Source organism: Xenopus laevis, chromosome 6L (assembly GCF_017654675.1).
Source record: "Xenopus laevis strain J_2021 chromosome 6L, Xenopus_laevis_v10.1, whole genome shotgun sequence".
Classification (NCBI taxonomy): domain Eukaryota; kingdom Metazoa; phylum Chordata; class Amphibia; order Anura; family Pipidae; genus Xenopus; species Xenopus laevis.
Window position 1 is genome coordinate 108,357,073 of NC_054381.1, and position 19,485 is coordinate 108,376,557.

The 19,485-nt window shown below is 37.7% G+C and overlaps 1 protein-coding gene across 1 annotated transcript in view; it reads right to left on the reverse strand.

Moving 5' to 3' along the window:
* LOC108719176 (cadherin-7) overlaps positions 1–19,485 on the reverse strand; it is a 125,099-nt gene that overhangs the window by 43,662 nt on the left and 61,952 nt on the right. Inside the window, exon 3 of the mRNA XM_018267855.2 lies at positions 9,962–10,256. Coding sequence (XP_018123344.1) covers positions 9,962–10,256 — 295 coding nt within the window. The remainder of the gene's footprint in view (positions 1–9,961; positions 10,257–19,485) is intronic.

A 19,485-nucleotide genomic window follows, 5' to 3' on the forward strand; every position in this document is an offset into this window, starting at 1 on the left:
CGATCCGACAGGATTTTCTGTCCCATCCGATCGAGATCTGGCCGACTTTCGGCCAGATCTCGATCGGTGAAGCCCGTCAGGGGGGCCCCATACACGGGCCAATAAGCTGCCGACACGGTCTGTCTGCAGCTTTTATCGGCCCGTGTATGGCCACCTTAAGGCAGAGGAATCCTTGTTTAGGAATGAATCCATGAAGTACATACTAAGAGATGGTTATTGATAATGATAATTGATGATAATGTCCACAACATATTATAGACATAGTTGAATTCTTTTGTTTTCCTGGAATTTATAAATGAAAATGAGTACATAGAAATTGAAATATCATATTGCATATGTGTAAGGGTTTCAGCTAATCCCATGTTGATCTGTAGTAGTGGGTTTTGTTTGTGCACAACTCTTTCTTTTACCTATATCTCTTTGAAACTAAAATTTTTCCTCTACTTTCCTCTCCTCTATTAAGCCCATTTTTGAATGGACCCTGTTACTCCTGCTATTCCAGCAGCCAATGATAAACAAGATAATGGTATGGTTAATGATCCATACTTGAATGAGGTGAAAAAAAAATGTTAGGAATTATTTATTCACTGTTGAACCACATGATCCCAAAATACACACATCCTTAAGGCAAAAGATCAGCCAATAGTGTTGGGGACTGGGTAAAATTTAGAACCCCTGGCAAAGTTTGTGATTGTATTTCTACAACTTATAATATGTGGCTTATATTCAGATGTGTATAAAATATAATAATTACTTTCTATCTAGACTGGAGGCATAAATAAAACTAAAGGAAAAATGGTGTGCTAGTACTAGCTTGTGCTGAAATACAGACCTTGTATACGTTCATAACACAGCAAAAGGGGTTAAGGTATCTTGAGAAAGTTTGGACCAGTTTCCAGAACTGCCTTATTGTTTTTTGTATTGATTGAAGACCAACCAATTCATTGATTGACGAACAACCAATTCATTTGGTTTGTGGCTTTTTTTAAAAGAATCTAGTAGTTGCATTTGCCGACCAATGTTTAAAAGTCTATAAGCATACATATATGAATCAATAGAATATAACTTACCAACACTGGCTTGACATACTACCTTATTAACCAGAAGTATAAAATAAAAGAAAAAGGCATACAAAAAGAAGGCAGGAGAAGGACAGAGGGAGACAGAGAGAAGAGTCAATTGTTATGTTCCTTGCTAAATGCACCTGGCAAAGGGGTCTGAAAAAACAGTCCATAACTAAGATGGGAGCACAGTCTTATAAAGAGTCTGCAGTGGAGAAAGCACACCATGTCATATTAAATACTCTGTACCTACCAGCAACTTGATCCAGAACAATTTGCCAGCATATTTGCATCCAGCATGATAAATGCATCCTGTAACAATATATACAAAAACAGGTGTGGTAAAGGAACATCACCAAAATTAAAACAGTTCTCCAAAAGTCTTTAATAACTGTCTTAATTATCAAACTTTAACAAGAAATTAAAACACCATCATATTAGTATGAAACTCAAAAACAAAAGGGGGGTGTACATTTCTAAGCAGACCCCTCTGCATCTTCTGGGGCACTGTTGTTTATGTACAATTATTCCTAGCCCCAATTCAAGTAACAGCGTTATACCCTCTGCTGCAAATCTGTTAAGAAATCTCTGCCACCGAAGATGTGGTAACAGTTTCTCTTGTAGGTGTGTTGTAGGTGTTTTGTCATCCAAAAGTATGGGAGAATGGAAGTAGGGTAATATTTACAAATATAGTATGGCATAAAAAGAGAAAAAGGCAAGCAAAAGTACCGTAGTTCTAAGGGTTAATCTGTTTACAAAAACAGATCAAGAGGAATCAATCATTAATCAATATTACAGATACTGCAAGCAATTTCAACAGAATATGTTTACATTTGTGGAAACACAGATTAAACACAGATTAATAGCAGTGCCATTATCTCAAGTTTTTTGACAGAATACTGCAATGGTGTAGAACTGGATACCCTAAGGGGAAGATTTATCAAGGGTCGAATTTCGAGTAATGGGAGTTTCTTTGAATAAAAAAAAGACCAACCGATATTTATAAAAAAAAATTACGTTTTTTTTGTGGGTGAATAGGCTGTATACGATCATTCGAATCAAAGTAAGATCGTAGTCGATCGAATTTGATTCAAAGTATTTTCAAAAAAACCTAATATTTTTCAAAGTCCACCAACTGACTCAAAATAGGTTCTAGGAGGTCCCCCATAGGCTAAAACAGCAATTTGGCAAGTTTTAGGTGGCAAATGGGAGACAGTACATGATAAATTTCAATATTCAAATTTTCATTTTTTTTTTTCAAATTCAAATCGAATTTGGACTATTCCCTAGTCGAAGTACACAAAAATAACTCGAAATTAGATTTTTTTTTTACATCGAATTTTCAATTCGACTCTTGATAAATCTGCCCCTAAATGTAGACTAACTTAACAAAACAAACAAATCAGAAAATTGTGAATACAGTTATGAAAAGTGAAATAAATATAACATGGGCCTAATGGTAGTATCTATGATGATATAAAAATCCATTTAAGGTCCTAGTAAGTTTTTTGTATGTCAGAATTGCGGTACAGATATAAAATCCAATATTTAGAAAGCTCAAATTTAAGGGAAGGCCATTTCCTATAGAGTCCATTTAAATAAATTATTGCATTTTTTTAATTATTTCCTTTTTTTCTGTAATAATTAAACAGTACCTTGTATTTTATGGTAAATAAGCTGCATGAATCCATATTGGTGGAAAAACAATACTATTGGGTTTATTTAATATTTAAATGATTTTAGGTAGGTATGGTGATCCAAATTACAGAAAGATCCCTTATCTGGAAACCCCATGTTCCAAGAATTCCAGATAACAGGTCCTCTACCTGTACCATTTAGATATTTGAGACATTTTACTACAGAAATTTTTGTGATTTCAAAACAGTATCATTAAAATCTACTGTTTCATAGTGGCCAGCCTAGTAAACTTGTAGCAGTGACCTTTTCTAGTCACACAATGAGAGAAAAAAATTATACTTATGACAATTTTTTTTGCCAACTATTTATCAGATTGCAAGTTAATGAAATATATAGAATTTTAAAACTTCGTTTCCGTTATCTCTAATTCTCATGATAATAAAAGCAGACAATCTATATACATGAATGTTCAATGCCTCTACAGGACATGCAAATTGGATTCGTTTGAGATTTTCAGAATTCATTTTGAAAATCTACAGGGTATGTATCAGTTGTTTGTGAAAGTGAATTTGCATTATTTATTTTTTAAAATTAATTTGCTGACAAATATGTTTTTTATTTCAAGTGATTATGGGTTTCATGTTGATTTTATTTTTTTAATCGCTGCCTTTTTTTGCACTTTGCACATTGTGTTCAGTTTCGCAAATTGAGGTCTAGTATATTCTATTAAAACCTAGATTGCAATCACTTTTATTGTGAATGCATCTGAATTAAACTGAAATTACATATTTTACATATAAAATACGTATTTTTTCTAATACCAAAAAATTAAATACTCATAAATTAAAATAATATCTATGTGCATGACCTATTACTATTGCACCAGAAAAAAAACAGACAAGTTAAATTGACAAATAATTATCTTGTAATCTTGGAAACTGATTGTTTTTGTTTAAAGGATATATTTTTCAGATGACCACTAATTTATTTATAGTATTTGCCTAAATAGTGTCATTTCTGAATTGGATCAAAACCTTCTTACTATAATATATGGTATTTAATTGAATAACACTTATAATAACAATTGTGTTTTTTGTTTTGTCTTCATTCAACATAAAGAATTTATGAGATTGTACCTTAATTTAATTAAAGCAGCCCCAATTGAACTTTTACATTTTATGACTTAACATGACTACGGGCATTATTTGTAAAAGTGTACAAAATATTTTAAAATAAAGCATTTATAGTACTGCTTTGCTGTCCCTACACATTTATTAACCATTCCTAGCAATCAGCTGTAGTAATTATAATGCAGTGCATATGTATTTTAAAGCCATAAAAATGTTGCCATTATTTGACATCACTATAGACATTGTGAAAACCATTGAAGTCAATGAGACTAATCAAAATGCAAATTTGGCTACATTTTTATGCAACTTCATAAATACACATTATTTTACACATCTTACAATAGCATTACATTAAAGATGTGTATTTCAACAATTTCTATACATTTTTCTGATTATGCCCCTGTTGAATAATAGAAATAGCGAGGTTTTCCCTGAATATCAATGTGATAAAAACAAGCACATCATTTATCTCCAATAACATATTACATTCCAAGGGGGTTATTTATCAAAATCCAAATTTTTCTAATTTTTTAAATAAAAAAAGTCAGACCAAACTAGAATTCATGATTTGACCTTATTTATTATTCCAAAAAAAGTTGATTTAATCGGTTTGTGTTAAAACTCAGTAAAAACCGAGCAAAAAACCTGAATTGTAAGATTTTTCAGAGTTTTCTCCCAAATCTCTAGATTTTTGGGGGTTTTTTTCACAAATTTTTGCCCGAAAAGGTGGAATTTTTGAATAATATGAAATACTTATATTACTTATATCACAAAAGTGTCAATTAAATATGTGGAATTATGTGTCATGAAATCAGAACCTCCTGAAAAAAGTGAGTTAGAGTAAGAAACAGAAATACAGCACAGAGCACAAGAGGTAGGGCAGCAAACTTTTTTAAATGTATTTTAAAACTTTGATGGTGCAGAATGTCAAGCAGTAGGTGGTTACATATATATATATACCCAAGTATAATTAACTGCCTGGAGACGATAAAGAATTTATAAAGAAAAAATGCAGATTCATTCATTACATCTTAGGAGATATGTTTATATTTCTAAAAGAAAAAAAAAAGCTTTACAAAGGGAAAATGAGTATTGCTACACAAAAGACAATGGCACATTTATTTTGCAACTATAAACATATTCTATTGATTTGTATTTGTTAATAAGATTTATACTTCTATTGTTCTTATTTTGTCTCAGTATGAAGTGTTTGCCTTGTTTACTCGCTGGGTAATGTCCCCTATGAAGAGATTCTGACAACTATACTGATTTTTTCTACAGCATTATTTTACTTGTTAAAGTTTGATAGTTCATGCTATAAATTATGATTGAAGTACTGTTTTATCAACCACACATGTTTTTCTATGTAATGTTACAAAATACATTTATTAAGACACTTCTTAATTAAACTATGGAAATGATACACATTCAAAGTATTAGTGAAGAACAATCTGAAGGCATACACATTTATCAACATTCTTATTTTAGTGGTTTTAGAGGTTTTAGAAACCACAATTAAACTCATTTTCTCTAAAACCACAAATGCCAAGTAATTTATTTAAACAGCCTGATAAAAAAAAGCATGAACAAAAATCTCAAAATCGTCTAATTTTTCATGCAATTACAAAGTAAAAGTCTCTGAAACCCTCTAAAAGCTCAGACAAATCCTGTTGACTTCTACATGACCTCTACAGCTTTTAGATGGCAAAAGTTTTGTATTAGCGTTTTTACATTTAATAAATTATTTATTTCCCATGGTTTAAAGTAATTAGTATAATCCACGATATTAAGTGCTAATAAATACAATTCAGGGTAAGGACAAAATACGGACGTTAGTAAATTGGCCACTTAAGTTCCATTGTGTGCCTTCCATAGGTTCATTTTTTAGCTAGCACATCTAAAACACAGAGTTTGCATCACATAAAAACGTTTTTCACATTTCTCAATAAAATAGGAAATAGTGGTTTATATTTTACTCTTGTAATTTTTTTTAGCCAAAAAATGCATTCAATAAGAAATATTTCTATAAGGGCCTTTTCTAATAAATCGTCATTGATATTACTTTCAAATTTGTTTGACTTAATATCTAAAGTGGTAGTCCAGTTATAACATAACTTTAATTATGTTACACAATGGCCTATTCTTAGCAACTGTTTAATTGGTCTTCATTAATTATAGTTTCTAAAGTATTTGCATATTTCTGTTTCTGTCCTTTTCCCACTTAGCAATTTAAAATGCTTTTTAATTATTAGGGTTTACTTGTAAAGTTACTATTTAATATGACTTATCTTTCCTCCCCTACTCTTTTAAACCACCGTTTGGACCATAAAATCCAGAAAAAAATTGAATTTGAAGAGCAATTGTAATATGTGTACAGCCTGGTAAAAGTAAATTTAAAGGTAAATATTTATTTTTAAAGTGGGTACACAGGCCAAAATCACTACCATAATGATTACCATACCAACAAGGTACACATATCTTAATTACAAGACCAATGCCACTAATCCTTGGTACAATTATTGTGCTAATCCAGTACGTAATCCAGTAAATCTCCTAAATTGTAAAATGCTGTAGATGTAGTTACAAACAAAAAACTCAACTTCTCATTGTTTTAGGGTCATAGTAGCTTTTACAGGAATTCAAACAAATGTATATGAAAATGTTAGTTATCCATACCCATAAAGGCATTCAGGTCAGAGTCTATAATCCTTCCAGACTACATAGTCAGGGTGTAATCAATTCCATTTTAGATATTCCATGCTCTTCTTCTACTTATATAAACACTTAGGGGCAGATTTATCAGGGGTCGAATTTTGAGTTCATGGGAGTTATTTTAAACTCCCATGAACTCGAAATTTGACCAACTACAATTTTTTTAAAAAATAGAATTTTTAGAACTCGGGTAAATAGGATGGACTCGCAAACTTGAATCAAATTCGAATCAAATCTTTCTCTGAAAAAAACTCTATTTTCAGGAAGTCTGCAAACAACTCAAAATTTATCACAGGACATCCTTCATAGGCTTAAACAGCAATTCAGCAGGTTTAAGGTGGCGAATAGTCGAATTTGAATTCTTAAAAGGGCCAGTACATGATACATTTTGAAAATCAAATCAGAATTTTTTTAAAAAAATGGAATATAATTTTAACTATTCCCTAGTCGAATTTCACAAAAAAATTCAAAATTTAAATTTAAAATTTTCACTTTGACCCTTGATAAATCTGCCTCTTAGTTACTATCAAAACAGAATACACAGCACAAGTCTCAGGCCCCATCTATTATCAGCATAGTTCAGTACACTCTGACAAAAACTCATAACCACAGCAACTAAAAGTCAAGAAAACTTTATAGTGGTAAATTTAAGTAAGATAACCATGATTGTGAGATGTTTGTGTTAAGTATAGGTTTGGGGTTTGAACCAACTAATGATGGATGTAGAATTAAGGAAATGTTTTTAGAATATTGAGACATTAAGCTTTTACACAGGAAACAGCAGAGGTCACTGTTGAACAGAAGGATAAGACTGATGAGTACTAGTATTCAAGCAATAATGCAGTTTGGCATGATGTGTAGTGATGGGCGAATAAATTCACCAGGCGTGAATTTGTGGTGAATTTCTGTGTTTCGGCTGCGACAAAAGATTTTGGACGCCCATTGGAAAAGTTACTTGCATAAAAACCTGCCGCTAATTTTGTGGGGAAATTCACAGATTTTCTAGAGAAGCTTAATGGGACAAATTCGCCCATCACTAATAATGTAGTATAGTGCAAGCCTAAAACTATGTTTTCTGCGCCTACTAATAATTATTGTATTATAACCATCATATGGACAGTAGAAGGAGATGCCAGAAAGGCATAGGGCCTAGGGTGGCGAAATTGTAGGGGTGGCAAGCCGCCAAGCCACATCCTAAAGTGTATGGGGAACGCAGAGTTCCCCAGCACTATGACGCATGCGAGAGCGCACACTTGCATGGAGAGGGGAAATGGTGCGCGCCGATAGTGGGCGCTAGGACCCCCAGGCCTTGGGGCCCCCGTTAGAGAAATCTTGCGCTGCTAGAGACGTCAGCCAAGCCAAATGATACATGGGGACAGAAAAAATATAAATTCCAAAGAAAAGGGGTAACTGAGAGCGAAATGAAATGGATATATAAATTGAAACCACACTTTTCTGAAGGTTTGATTAGAAATAGAGATCTTTCCCTATTTGAGAAAATATTTACCTTAGCCTGTTGTATGAGAATCTTCTATGTACATATATTACACTACTTTACTAAATCTACAATGCACTTTATGTGGTGTGGATTTATGATAGCATTTAAACAGAAAATGAAACCATATAAACGTGAACAATAAAGATATGTGAAATAATGATTGATGCTGTGAACAATGCATTCTACTTTCTTATTTTAAGTTATTTTTAGTATTTTAACTTTGCACTGGAGCACTTTGGACTGGAGCCTTGCACTTTATGTATAATGCTTTTTTAAGTGCTGTAAATAAAATGACTTTATGAATTGCAATATCTGTTTTTAAATGCACTTTGTCCAATCTGCTGAGAAAGTGGTAAAAGTGATAAGAAAGGAACTTTCTGTGGTCTTATAATGACTTTTAGTTGCTATGGTTATGCATTTTTAAGAGTGGATAGACTACTGAACTATGCTGATAATAGAAGGTGCAGAGACTTGTCCTGTCTTTGCTGTTTCCATGGTAACCAAGAGTGTGGGAGTGTAGAACGTCACTTATATACCTACTTGGTTTACAAAGGAGGAATTCCGCCATGTTTTTGTGGCACAAAGTTAAAAAGCATGCACAGGAGCAGCATGACCTCAACTAACACACATTGGGGGAAGTGATCGTTTTACTTTTTTACTGATTATATGGGGTATGTAAATGATCCTAAAATGCTGAATCACTAGAGTTACCCTTGTGCCAGAACATTAGGGCAATTCTTACTTTGTCCAAAGGTATCTGCTTTCTGGTATGTATCATGTATTGCACGTGTTATATGTCATATAACTATGTATATACAGTATATTGGACTGCTATATTAATTAAAATGTTCTAGTAAACTGAGCATTTACTTTTCCAATTAGAATATTACCTCTGTGTATTTATTGATCAAATGGTTGTGTGGGGATTTATTAATTATAACAGGTACAACTTTTACCATTTCTAGTAACTCTCCAAATGTTTGCTTTGAAACACCTTATTTGAACTACTGCATGGTGCTGTGTCATAAATTGGATTTCTGGAAAACCCGGTTGGAAAGTGGACCACTGGACACGTGCACTACCTCATATAAAAGAAAGGTGAAAAGTGGTGAGTGCTGACTAAAAAAAATATCACTGCTTTGAAACACCTGACCAATAAATGCTACCAGCTTATTGGTTGCTATGATTTATGGGAGGTTTCATTATATTATATTACACTTTTCCTGACATTTTTACTGGATTACTTCCTCTAGCCTCAGTAAATGGTCCACATAGATAAAATTTTATGGTTAGCCCCTGCTTTTTAGAAGCCAAGAAAAATAATATTGGCAAACAATTGCAATGTCCCAGTTGCAAAATTATCCTCCTTAGGGCCTATGAGCTTTGCAGTTGCACGAGGGCAATGGTCCATGCAAAACATCTTGCAATGTACAGTAACTGCACCTTGCAATTCTTGCACTCTCTAGCATGTCAAAGAGCCCCACTTAAGACCAATAAAATGCCCTGGACTATGACAGCCCATCTGCCATTTTCTAGAGTATGCTGACTGCCAGTCTAATGTACCTAGCCGGGCTGTATGAATCATGTGCAAGCTATGGGTGTTATGATTGTAACAGGTGATGACCATTTTTTAAACCACTTGCCCCATCTAAATGCAGCCAAAATCAGGCCCCACGACAGACCCCATTTTTTGCAAACTATATGTTGCCACGTACATGATAAATTTATAAAAACATCAGGTTATCTTTAATATAAATCAGAAATGATTAATACTCTTAATTTTGCAAAAATAATTATACGGTTCTTTCATTTGAACCTGCTACACTCTAACCATGATTTTCCTAATAAATTACTACTGGAGATATTATTTTATTATTTCTATAGCTTTGTTTTCAAATATATTGAATAAATAAGATTCTTACCAACAGGTGACATTTCAGGAATTCCAGCTATGTAAGGGCCATCCAGAAATTTAGGCTCATTGTCATTTATATCTTGTACTTTAATGACAAACTCAGAGTCAGGTTCCACTGGCTTGTTAGTTAACCTGTTAATAGCCTGGGCCCGCAGTGTGTAGTAGGCTTGTTCCTCCCGATCCAACCTCTTTGAAGCATGAATATCTCCAGTTTTCTCATCAATATTGAAAATGGAACTTGCCCCTTCCCCTGTCAAGACATATTTGACAGCATTTTCTCCTGTATCCACATCAGAATGAAGCTGTTGAAAAATTGACAAGAGCAAATATTAACTTAAAAGAGTCAGTATACAGAAATGTGCAGAAAGCAATCATTGTGTCAAAGAGGAAACACGCATTGTCATTGTTCTTAAAATGATCTGAAGAAAGTTTCTTGTTCGCAGCTTCAAAATATGATAGCATTTGTCAGCTGCTTTAAGAAGCAATTCCGTTCTCAGTCACCTCATGCTGTGTAAAATATTGAGCTCTGTATAAACTGCCATGCATTTGACTGTTCAGAAAACATATTTTGTAAACACAATCACATTTCTTAATAATAAAATGGAATTATAGAATTAGTAGTGTGTCGGGATTAAGCAATACCAACAATATATTTTGTTAAATTGTGCATAAAATCAGTACTTTCTTGACAAGGACATTGTAGTATAATTTTTTTAGCCCTTTTAAAATACCTGTTAGATTTTTCTTTTTGTGTCCTTTAGCTAACCCACCAGGGTTGACTAAACATTTATTTTCTAGCAAATAGACACAATAACATATTAAATGTAATTTTTACCCTGCAATTACCTGCACACAGCACATTGTTTAATCTGCTCACATAATCAATTCTTTTTTGACTACCGGATTTCACAAGGTCTATACAGTATATTTTTGTTCCAATTTTTATTACTCTCGCATGTACTAATTCCTGAAATTAAGGGACCGATTTATTAAAGCTTGAGATTTTAGTCACTGAAACCACGCATGAGTTCCTAAACTAATGTGTGGTTTCTGGAGTTGATCACCTCAGCTTGCTGATCATTTTCTTTACCAAATCTGGTTTATCGAAAAACTCAGAAGGATTTAGATGCCAAGCTATTTATTTATTTTCTTTGAAAAAACCTCTCTGGGAGAAAAAAAAGATGATCGGCAGCAAGCCAGGATAATCAGATACAAAACCACAAGTTCAGGAACTAATTGTGGTTTTAGTAACCAATTGCTTGAGCAAGCAGGCGTGAGCATTAATAAACTGTCCCAAAGAGAACATCTTATGCCCACAGATAGATTTATGTTGGAGAATTTGGATCAACATATGGGTAATAAAAACATGTGTTGCATGAGCATTAAATTGATTTTGATTTTAGTTTTGAGGGACTAAAAGTGCAAATATAGTTGGGGCTATCATCAGATAGATAGATAGATAGATAGATAGATAGATAGATAGATAGATAGATAGATAGATAGATAGATAGATAGATATGTTTATTGAATATACACTTTAAAAACAAGGTTATCTAAACAATGAGTGAGAGAAAGTATTTTGCAAAACGATATTAAATCCCATTATTGATGGCAGGATGTCACTCAAAGAAGTGCTGATGTTTTAGTGGGCCACAAGAAGCATTCTGGGTATGGGCCCAGGAAGGGCATGATATGCTTGAGGTAGTGCCCTGTGAATGCTGCAAATTGTGTTTCATTCATTGTTAAATGAATTAAATTTTTAAGAATCATTGAGTAGATATGGTTGAGAGATTGCAAAGGACCTAAGGGTAGTGATGGGCGAATTTATTCGCCAGGAGCGAATTTGTGGCGAATTTGCGCGATTCGCCGCCAGCGAATAAATTTGCGAAACACCCGCGAAAATTTGCGGAAAAAAATTTGCCGGTGTCAAAAATTATTTTTTAGAAAAAACGGGGGTCAAAACCGGGCGCCGGCGTCAAAAACGAGACGCCGCCGCCGTTTCGTGAATTTTTCGCCGTTTCATTCGCCCATCACTACCTAAGGGTTTAATTGGTGGTAAATCTCTAATCTTATTAATTAGTCATTTTATTGTTACTACAATGTAATGGTATCTCATTGTTTAATTATTTTTATCATAGGCTTCGGAACTGGGGGGCCACAGGGGTAATATCCCCCCAGAATTTTCCTCCCCCGGTTTGTTAACTTCAGGCCAGGCAGTAGCAGACTTGCCGCTGCCTCCAGTTCCGATGCCTAATTCCCACAGAAACTACTGACACTGCCCTGGTACTCGAGGTACCGGAAGCTGGGGAAAAAGTGGAAGCACCTCGCTTGCGGCCTAAATATGACCGCTCTCTGCCAGCTGCTGTTGCTCGGGATAGTGAAGAATACTCTTCCCAGAAAGTAGATGTAGTCGGACCAGGGCCTCAATGGCCTGCCCAGGAACATGAGTTGGCACTGATATCCACTGGCACTGATATCCACTGGCACTGATATCCACTATTCCTGTCATGCTTTCATGCATGCTAATCTGCACCTTTAAGTTACTTGGGTGTTGCAGGGAGATGTAGTTCAGCAACATCCAGGTAGGCTTTTTAAAATGCTATAGATCAGGTTAAAGAAAGCAGATATACAGTAGATAAAGTGATTTCTGGACCAGATGGTGTCTGTTGTGTTGTTGCACTTGAGCTGATACACATTTGCTTCTGTCCATGCACCTTGTTTTTTGCTGTGTGTGTGTGTCTGTGCAGAATCTGTGTCATAAAGCTGTTATTCTCGCCATATGAATTCTGTGTAAGGATTTCTAACAAGTAAAATACATGCACACCTTATATGGAGGCTTTACTGTGTAACAAATGTCCGCATGTTCCCCTTTGTATAAAAGCAAGACAACTACTGTATGTGTTGTGAGGCTGTGGGAGTTGCTGTCATTTTGTCCTGGGAATTTTGTTTATTTCTTTTTTTGTAACTTAGATTTTTATTGGTTTTACAAAAGTCACATGAAACATTGTAACATTACATTTCTGTAGAGCAGCATATACAATGGATACAGATAAAGGTATAGACAAGCAAATAACTGAAACCAGGAGAGAAACCCAGTTCACCACATCAGTCGTCAGAATGAATAGATGTGTGTTAAGCCAAAATAGAACCTGTACTCTGTTTCCGGGACAGACTGTACTAGAGTACCAGATCACCTTCACTAAGTAAAAATATAGAACGGCACACCAAGCCGCTCACGCCTAGCTAACAGATGGGGGGTGGATTCCTTGGGACCCATTGGCAACGAAATCTCTCAAATCCCATATGGTCCAAGTATTTGTGAACCGATCCATAGTGTTAGATAGCATTGCAATACCTGCTTCAAAGGTTCTGTTTGCATTAATTCTAGTAACTATCTCAGATAGAGTCGGTGGCATAGAGTTCTTCCAGTGCGAAGATATGGCTAGGCGGGTCGCAGTCAGAACCTGGTTAACCAAGGCTTGACCACTTTTACGCAGCCGAGGCATAGGTTTGCCCAGCAGCAAGATGATGGGATCCATCGGTACGGGGCTATGTAGTATTTGGCCCAAAAGGTGAGAGATTTCAGTCCACAGTGGTTGGATAACTGGGCAATCCCAAAAAATGTGGAGCATGGTGCCCCGGGCACCACAATTCCTCCAACATAGGGGTGAATGTTGTGGAAACAATTTGTGTAGTCTGTCGGGGGTGTAGTACCAACAGGTCAAAATCTTATAGATGTGTTCCTTCTGTCTCACACAGGTGACCATATGTTTTGCGTTGTCCCATATCAAGGGCCAATCTTTGGTCTGAACTGGGTGTGGGAGGTCTCGGTCCCACTTATCCATATATTTATGCCTGGGTTGATCCAAGTTCGGAGGGGTAGTCAGTATGCCATAAATCCTGGAAATGAGGCCTTTCTGAGGCAGTCCCTGGAGCGCTATAGTCTCAAACATCGTGGGAGGATTAGACTTGAGGTACGTGACAAAAGGTGCAAGAAAATGTCGTACTTGAAAGTATTCAAATAGTTTTATGTCTGTTAGAGGGTGTTTCTCCCTGATCGCTTGAAAAGGCATCATCACTCGAGTGAGTGGAGTGAGCAGGTCTTTGACCGTAAAAAATTGTAGCTTAGACCACTTTGCGCAGAAGGATGACTCAGTGCCTGGTGGAAACGCCGGGTTATTTAAAAAGGTTGTCACCAGTGATTTAGCCGAAATAATTTTGTACTTAAGCCTGGTCTTCAGCCAAATAGAGTAAGAAAGCCCTGTTGCTGAGAGGGCGGATGGTGGAATCCGTTTAAAGGAGGTAAGGTCCCAGATAAGTGCGTTTAAGTGATAGTCTTTTACCATACAGCTTTCAATGTAGCCCCAAGTGGTGGATGGAAGATGATGAGACCATGCTAAAAGCTGCCTCAACTGTGTGGCCTCATAGTACCGTTGAAGGTTGGGGACCCCCAAACCACCCATTTTCGTATGTGTCATCATCACCGATTTGGCCACTCTGTGACCCCGATGGGCCCATATAAAATTATGAAATAAAGCCTGTAGCTCCCTAAAGACTTTGGGGGATATCTGAATCAGCAAAGTTTCAAACAAATAGAGATATTTGGGTAAAACAGACATTTTTAAAGCTGCTATCCTTCCGAGCCAAGAAATAGGATAATTAGTCCATTGCATGAGAGAGGCCTTTGTTTGCTGGATAAGCGGTTTGAAATTAAGATTGTACAACTGGTCATGGGCCGCAGCCATCTGGGTCCCTAGGTATGTCAAGGAATCCACCCTCCACTTGTAATTGAACTTAAGTTGCAATGCTGCAAGTTCTCTGGGTGGTATGTTGAGTGGGAGAGCTTCCGTTTTATTAATATTTAATTTATAGCCCGAGATCTTACTATATCTGTCTAAGACGAGATGGAGGTTAGGGAGGGAGATATGAGGGTTAGTCAAGGTGAGTAGAACGTCATCCGCAAACAGGGCTATCTTATAGTGCATGGAGCCCACCAAGACTCCCCCTATGTCCGGGTGCATCCGTATGGCTGCCGCCAGGGGTTCTATGCTAAGGGCATAAAGAAGTGGAGAGAGGGGGCAACCCTGTCTAGTGCCATTCCGTATCGGGAGAGTCCTACGTGACTGTCCTGGGAGTTTAAGGTAAGTGGATGGGGCACTATAGAGACTGCGGAGAGCGAACAAATAGGGGCCAGAGAAATTCAGGTGTTCCAAAAGCTTAAATAGGTACGTCCAATCCAATCTATCAAACGCCTTTTCGGCATCTAGACTAAGAACTAACGAGCTAGCTGTACGTCTTTGAAGTATTTCAATTAAATCCACGGTACGCCTAGTGTTATCACCAGCCTGGCGCCCCAAAATGAAACCAACCTGATCTCTGTTTATAAGTCTTGGTAGGATTGGGGCCAAACGGTTCGCTAGTATTTTAGTGAACAGTTTCAAGTCCGAATTCAGAAGGGCAATAGGCCTGTAGTTAGTACATAGTGTAGGGTCTTTGCCTTCCTTGGGTAGCAATGTCAGGTAAGAAGTTAGTACAGAAGAGGGGATGGGTTCACCATGTAAATATTGATTAAACAGCTTTAACAAATAAGGTAGTAGAATATGTTGGTATAACTGGTAATACTTATACGGCAACCCATCTGGACCCGGAGTTTTGCCACTAGGCATATTTTTAAGAGTCACTGTCAATTCCTCTATCGTAACATCTCTATTCAGAATTCCCAAGTCTTCCTCTGTAAGACCCGGAAGTTCCAAACACCCTAAAAAGTCAGTGATTGAGTCAGCATGAAGCCTATTGTCGGCTAAGGGCGGGGACAAGTTGTATAGGTTGTGGTAGTAGGTATAGAACAGAGAGCCAATCTGGTTGGGGTCATAGGTTAATTGGCCGGTAGGCGACACCAGAGAAGTTATACGAGATTGGGCTTGTTGATCCTTTAATTTTTTGGCAAGCAACGTATGCTGTCTATCTGCCTTTTCATAAAATCGCTGTCGTGTCCAAAGTATGGCCTTCTCAGCCTGCTTTTGCCGTAAAGCGGCCAGCTCTTTACGCACCCGGCTAATCCGGGCCAATAACGAGTCAGTATGTCCCTGGTTATATTGCGATTCTAGGTCCCTAAGTTGCCTATGTAGGGTAAGGTAGTTAACATTAGCTATTCTTTTTTTGTGCGCCGTCAGAGCTATCATTTGGCCCCTCAACGTGGCTTTATGGGCTTCCCACAATGTGGTTAAGGAGGCTACTGAACCCTCATTTATAGCAAAGTATTCTTTCAGGTTATCTTCAATCTTAGCAAATGTATCTTTGTCATGTAAAAGCGATTCATTGAGACGCCAATGTGGTTCTCGGGGAGGGGATTTAAACAATTCTATAAGCAGGGTGATTGGAGCATGGTCCGACCAAGTGATAGGCAGAACGTCCGAGTCATAAGGCAAGTGTAGGCAAGGGTAAGATATAAAAAAGTAATCAATGCGCGAATGCGTTTTATGAGTAGGAGAGTAGAATGTGTACTGCCTATCCCTAGGATGTTTAGTTCGCCAAGCATCAAATAGCTGAGATTGGCGCATAACCTGCCTAAAAGATGTAGACAGGTTATGGGCCATCTGATTTGGTGAGGGTTCTGATCTATCCATCCCCTGAGAATACGTTAAGTTAAAATCTCCCCCTACTATTACGTAGGAAGAGTGCAATCGTTGGGTCCAAGTAATGACTTTCCGCAGGAAGCTGATTTGCCGTTTGTTAGGTGAGTACACATTGACCAACAACAGCTGCACATTAGCATACATCCCTTTTAGCATCAAAAAATGACCATTTGGGTCTTCAAGAGTCTGGTCGACTAGGAAAGGGCAATCCTTGTGAATAAGTATGGCAACCCCTGCCCTTTTATAGGGGCCGGAGGAGTAGTAGGCCTTTGGGTAAATTTTTGAACTAAGCTTGCTATGATTATCTTTATGAAAATGGGTTTCCTGAATAAAGGCTATGTCCGCCCGAGAGTTTTTGAGCTCTTTTAAGGTTAGATATCTTTTATGTATACTATTAAGGCCCTTGACATTCATAGATATAAATTTAGCCATAGTGTTTTAAAGATACACTGAGCTCACCTGCAGTGCGGCCCTGAAGTGGGAAAAAAAGGATAATCAGACGACCAGAGTCCCTCATCCCTCCGTAATACATCACATACCACTCATTGACATTAGAAATAACCTGGTAACCGGGACGAAAAGCAATATCAACATTGTTTACACATATTAAGCAGTCAAGTGAAAGTTGCAAGTACCAGTATCCGAACCAAAGTGACATTATAATCCACAAACAGTGTGAAGTAAAAGAAAAAAGAAAAACAATTATCAACTGTATAAAGAAAAAATAAATAAAAAAAAAAAAAAAATTTCAGTTCTCTCTGCCTTGAGTAGAACCGGTGCTGTTGGTTTCCTTGTAGAGAAAAAATGAAAACAAGGCGCTGACAATACGTCTAGAGCCTATGAGGGGCAAAACAGGCACCTCTGGTGGGGGTGAGGAACTATGTCCACGTAGGGGTCGTAGCAGACCAAAAAGGTAAAAGGCGTGATGGTAAGGAGGCCTATCCAGCCACGGATCCATTTTTTGGCTGCTGGCATCAAAGCAATAAAATAGGGTAAAGACCCAGCATTCCCGGGTGAAACAATAAGGCTGGTGAGCGTAGCTAATCACCCATCTCGAGGAGGCGAAGGACTTAACGCCAGGCGTGGCGGCGAGGCTTTCTGCTGAACAGTAGACCATTGAGGTGTTAGCGGCTGTGAAGGTCCTCTTTGCGGGGGATCCTTAAGTGGAGGTGCTGGTTCTCGAGCCGATAAACCAAGAGCTCTGAGAAATCTGTCCCCATTCCGGGGATTGTGCAGAGTATAGGTCTGGCCTGCGCGTGAAACAACCAGCTTGAAAGGGAATCCCCACCTATAAGGTATTCCGTGATCTCTGAGTGTCTGTGTAACAGGCCGCAAATCTCTCCTTTTGGACAGAGTAATCGGAGAAAGATCTTGAAATATCTGGATCTTATGGGTACGGAACACCCATTCGCGGGTAGCTCTCGTTTTCGCCAAGATAGCTTCCTTCCCTTGATAATAATGGAAACAGGCAACGATATCACGTGGAGGTTTCGAAGCAGCAGGTTTAGGGCCTAGAGAGCGATGCGCCCTATTGAATCTCCACATATCACCTGGTGTTATTGCGCAGATGAACGTGCACAAATCCGAAAGATAACTCGGTATTTCAGAAGGGGTTATCTCCTCAGGAATCCCCCTAAATCGTAAATTTTGTCGCCGCGACCTATTCTCCAAGTCCTCACACATATCACGCATATTGTATACTTCCCCTTTAAGGGCTTCGTTGTCTTCCTCAACATACATCAGGCGTTGAGCAATATCATCCGTATAGGTTTCTAACTTATCGGTGCGATCCCCTAGATCAGTAACATCCCGTTGAATCTCTTTTATTGCTGCATTCACAGCTGCCGACACAGACTGCGTGATAGTAGAAGTTAATGCGTCCTGCAATAACGCTAACTGAGCAGCTAGGATTTGCGGAGTTACTGGCTGATCGTCTGGCGGTTGCGTGGGATCTAGCGGGGATCGTTGCGGGGAAGCCTGTGTAGGGGTGAGTGCTGGCGACATACTCACTGATTTCGTGGGCGAGACAGGTATGCGCGGGGAACTGTGAGGCGCGTCGTCTTCCTCTACGCCATCTTGGGACTTCGCGTGTTTGCCTCGGCCAGGAGTCTTTTGCAGGAAAGGCGACATAGTTGTGCGTTGCGCCCGGGTTCCACATCTGTCCATGCCTTGGTAACAATCGTAAGTCACCCGAATTGCTTTGACTTGCTCTGCTAGTTGCTTATTATCGGGTTTTTAGGGATCCAGTGGAGGAGCTCTTAAAGTCTGCGTCCGGACTCCACCATGGCTAAGGACCGCCTCCGGGAATTTTGTTTATTTCTCTAAAAACTCTATCTCCATCTTTTTCTCTGTCTCTTTCTCACACACAATCACATTCATGAAATTGCCATTGTGCCATTCAGCTATTAGTCGGGGGATATTTATACATGGAATTTCCTCTGGGCCATTCAGCTATTAGTCGTTGGGTATTTTTACATGGGATTTCTTCTTTGCCATCCTGCTTTTTGGCAAAAATACAGGGTTAAAGATCTTAGTACATAGTTAATCCAGAAAATGGTCCAATTTTGGAGTCAGGAAAAGTTTTGCAGCAAATTGGAGAAGCTTTAGAAGGGGTTGTTCACCTTCCTTTGTATCAGATAGAAGTTAGACAGGTTTTACAAAGGCCAAAAGGCTAGATGTGTCTTTTTTCAACCTAAATTACTATGTTTATATATAATTATTATGCTGATGCAGTGGGAATTTGTACAACTGCCCCATAATAATTTAACATTGCTGTATAACTAGAAGAAAAGAGTTCCATGTATTGAGAAAAACTTTTTCACATTACTAATGCATGGCTTTCCTTACTACAGGTTACACAATGCTCCAGGCCTTCAGCTCCTCATACTTTGCACTT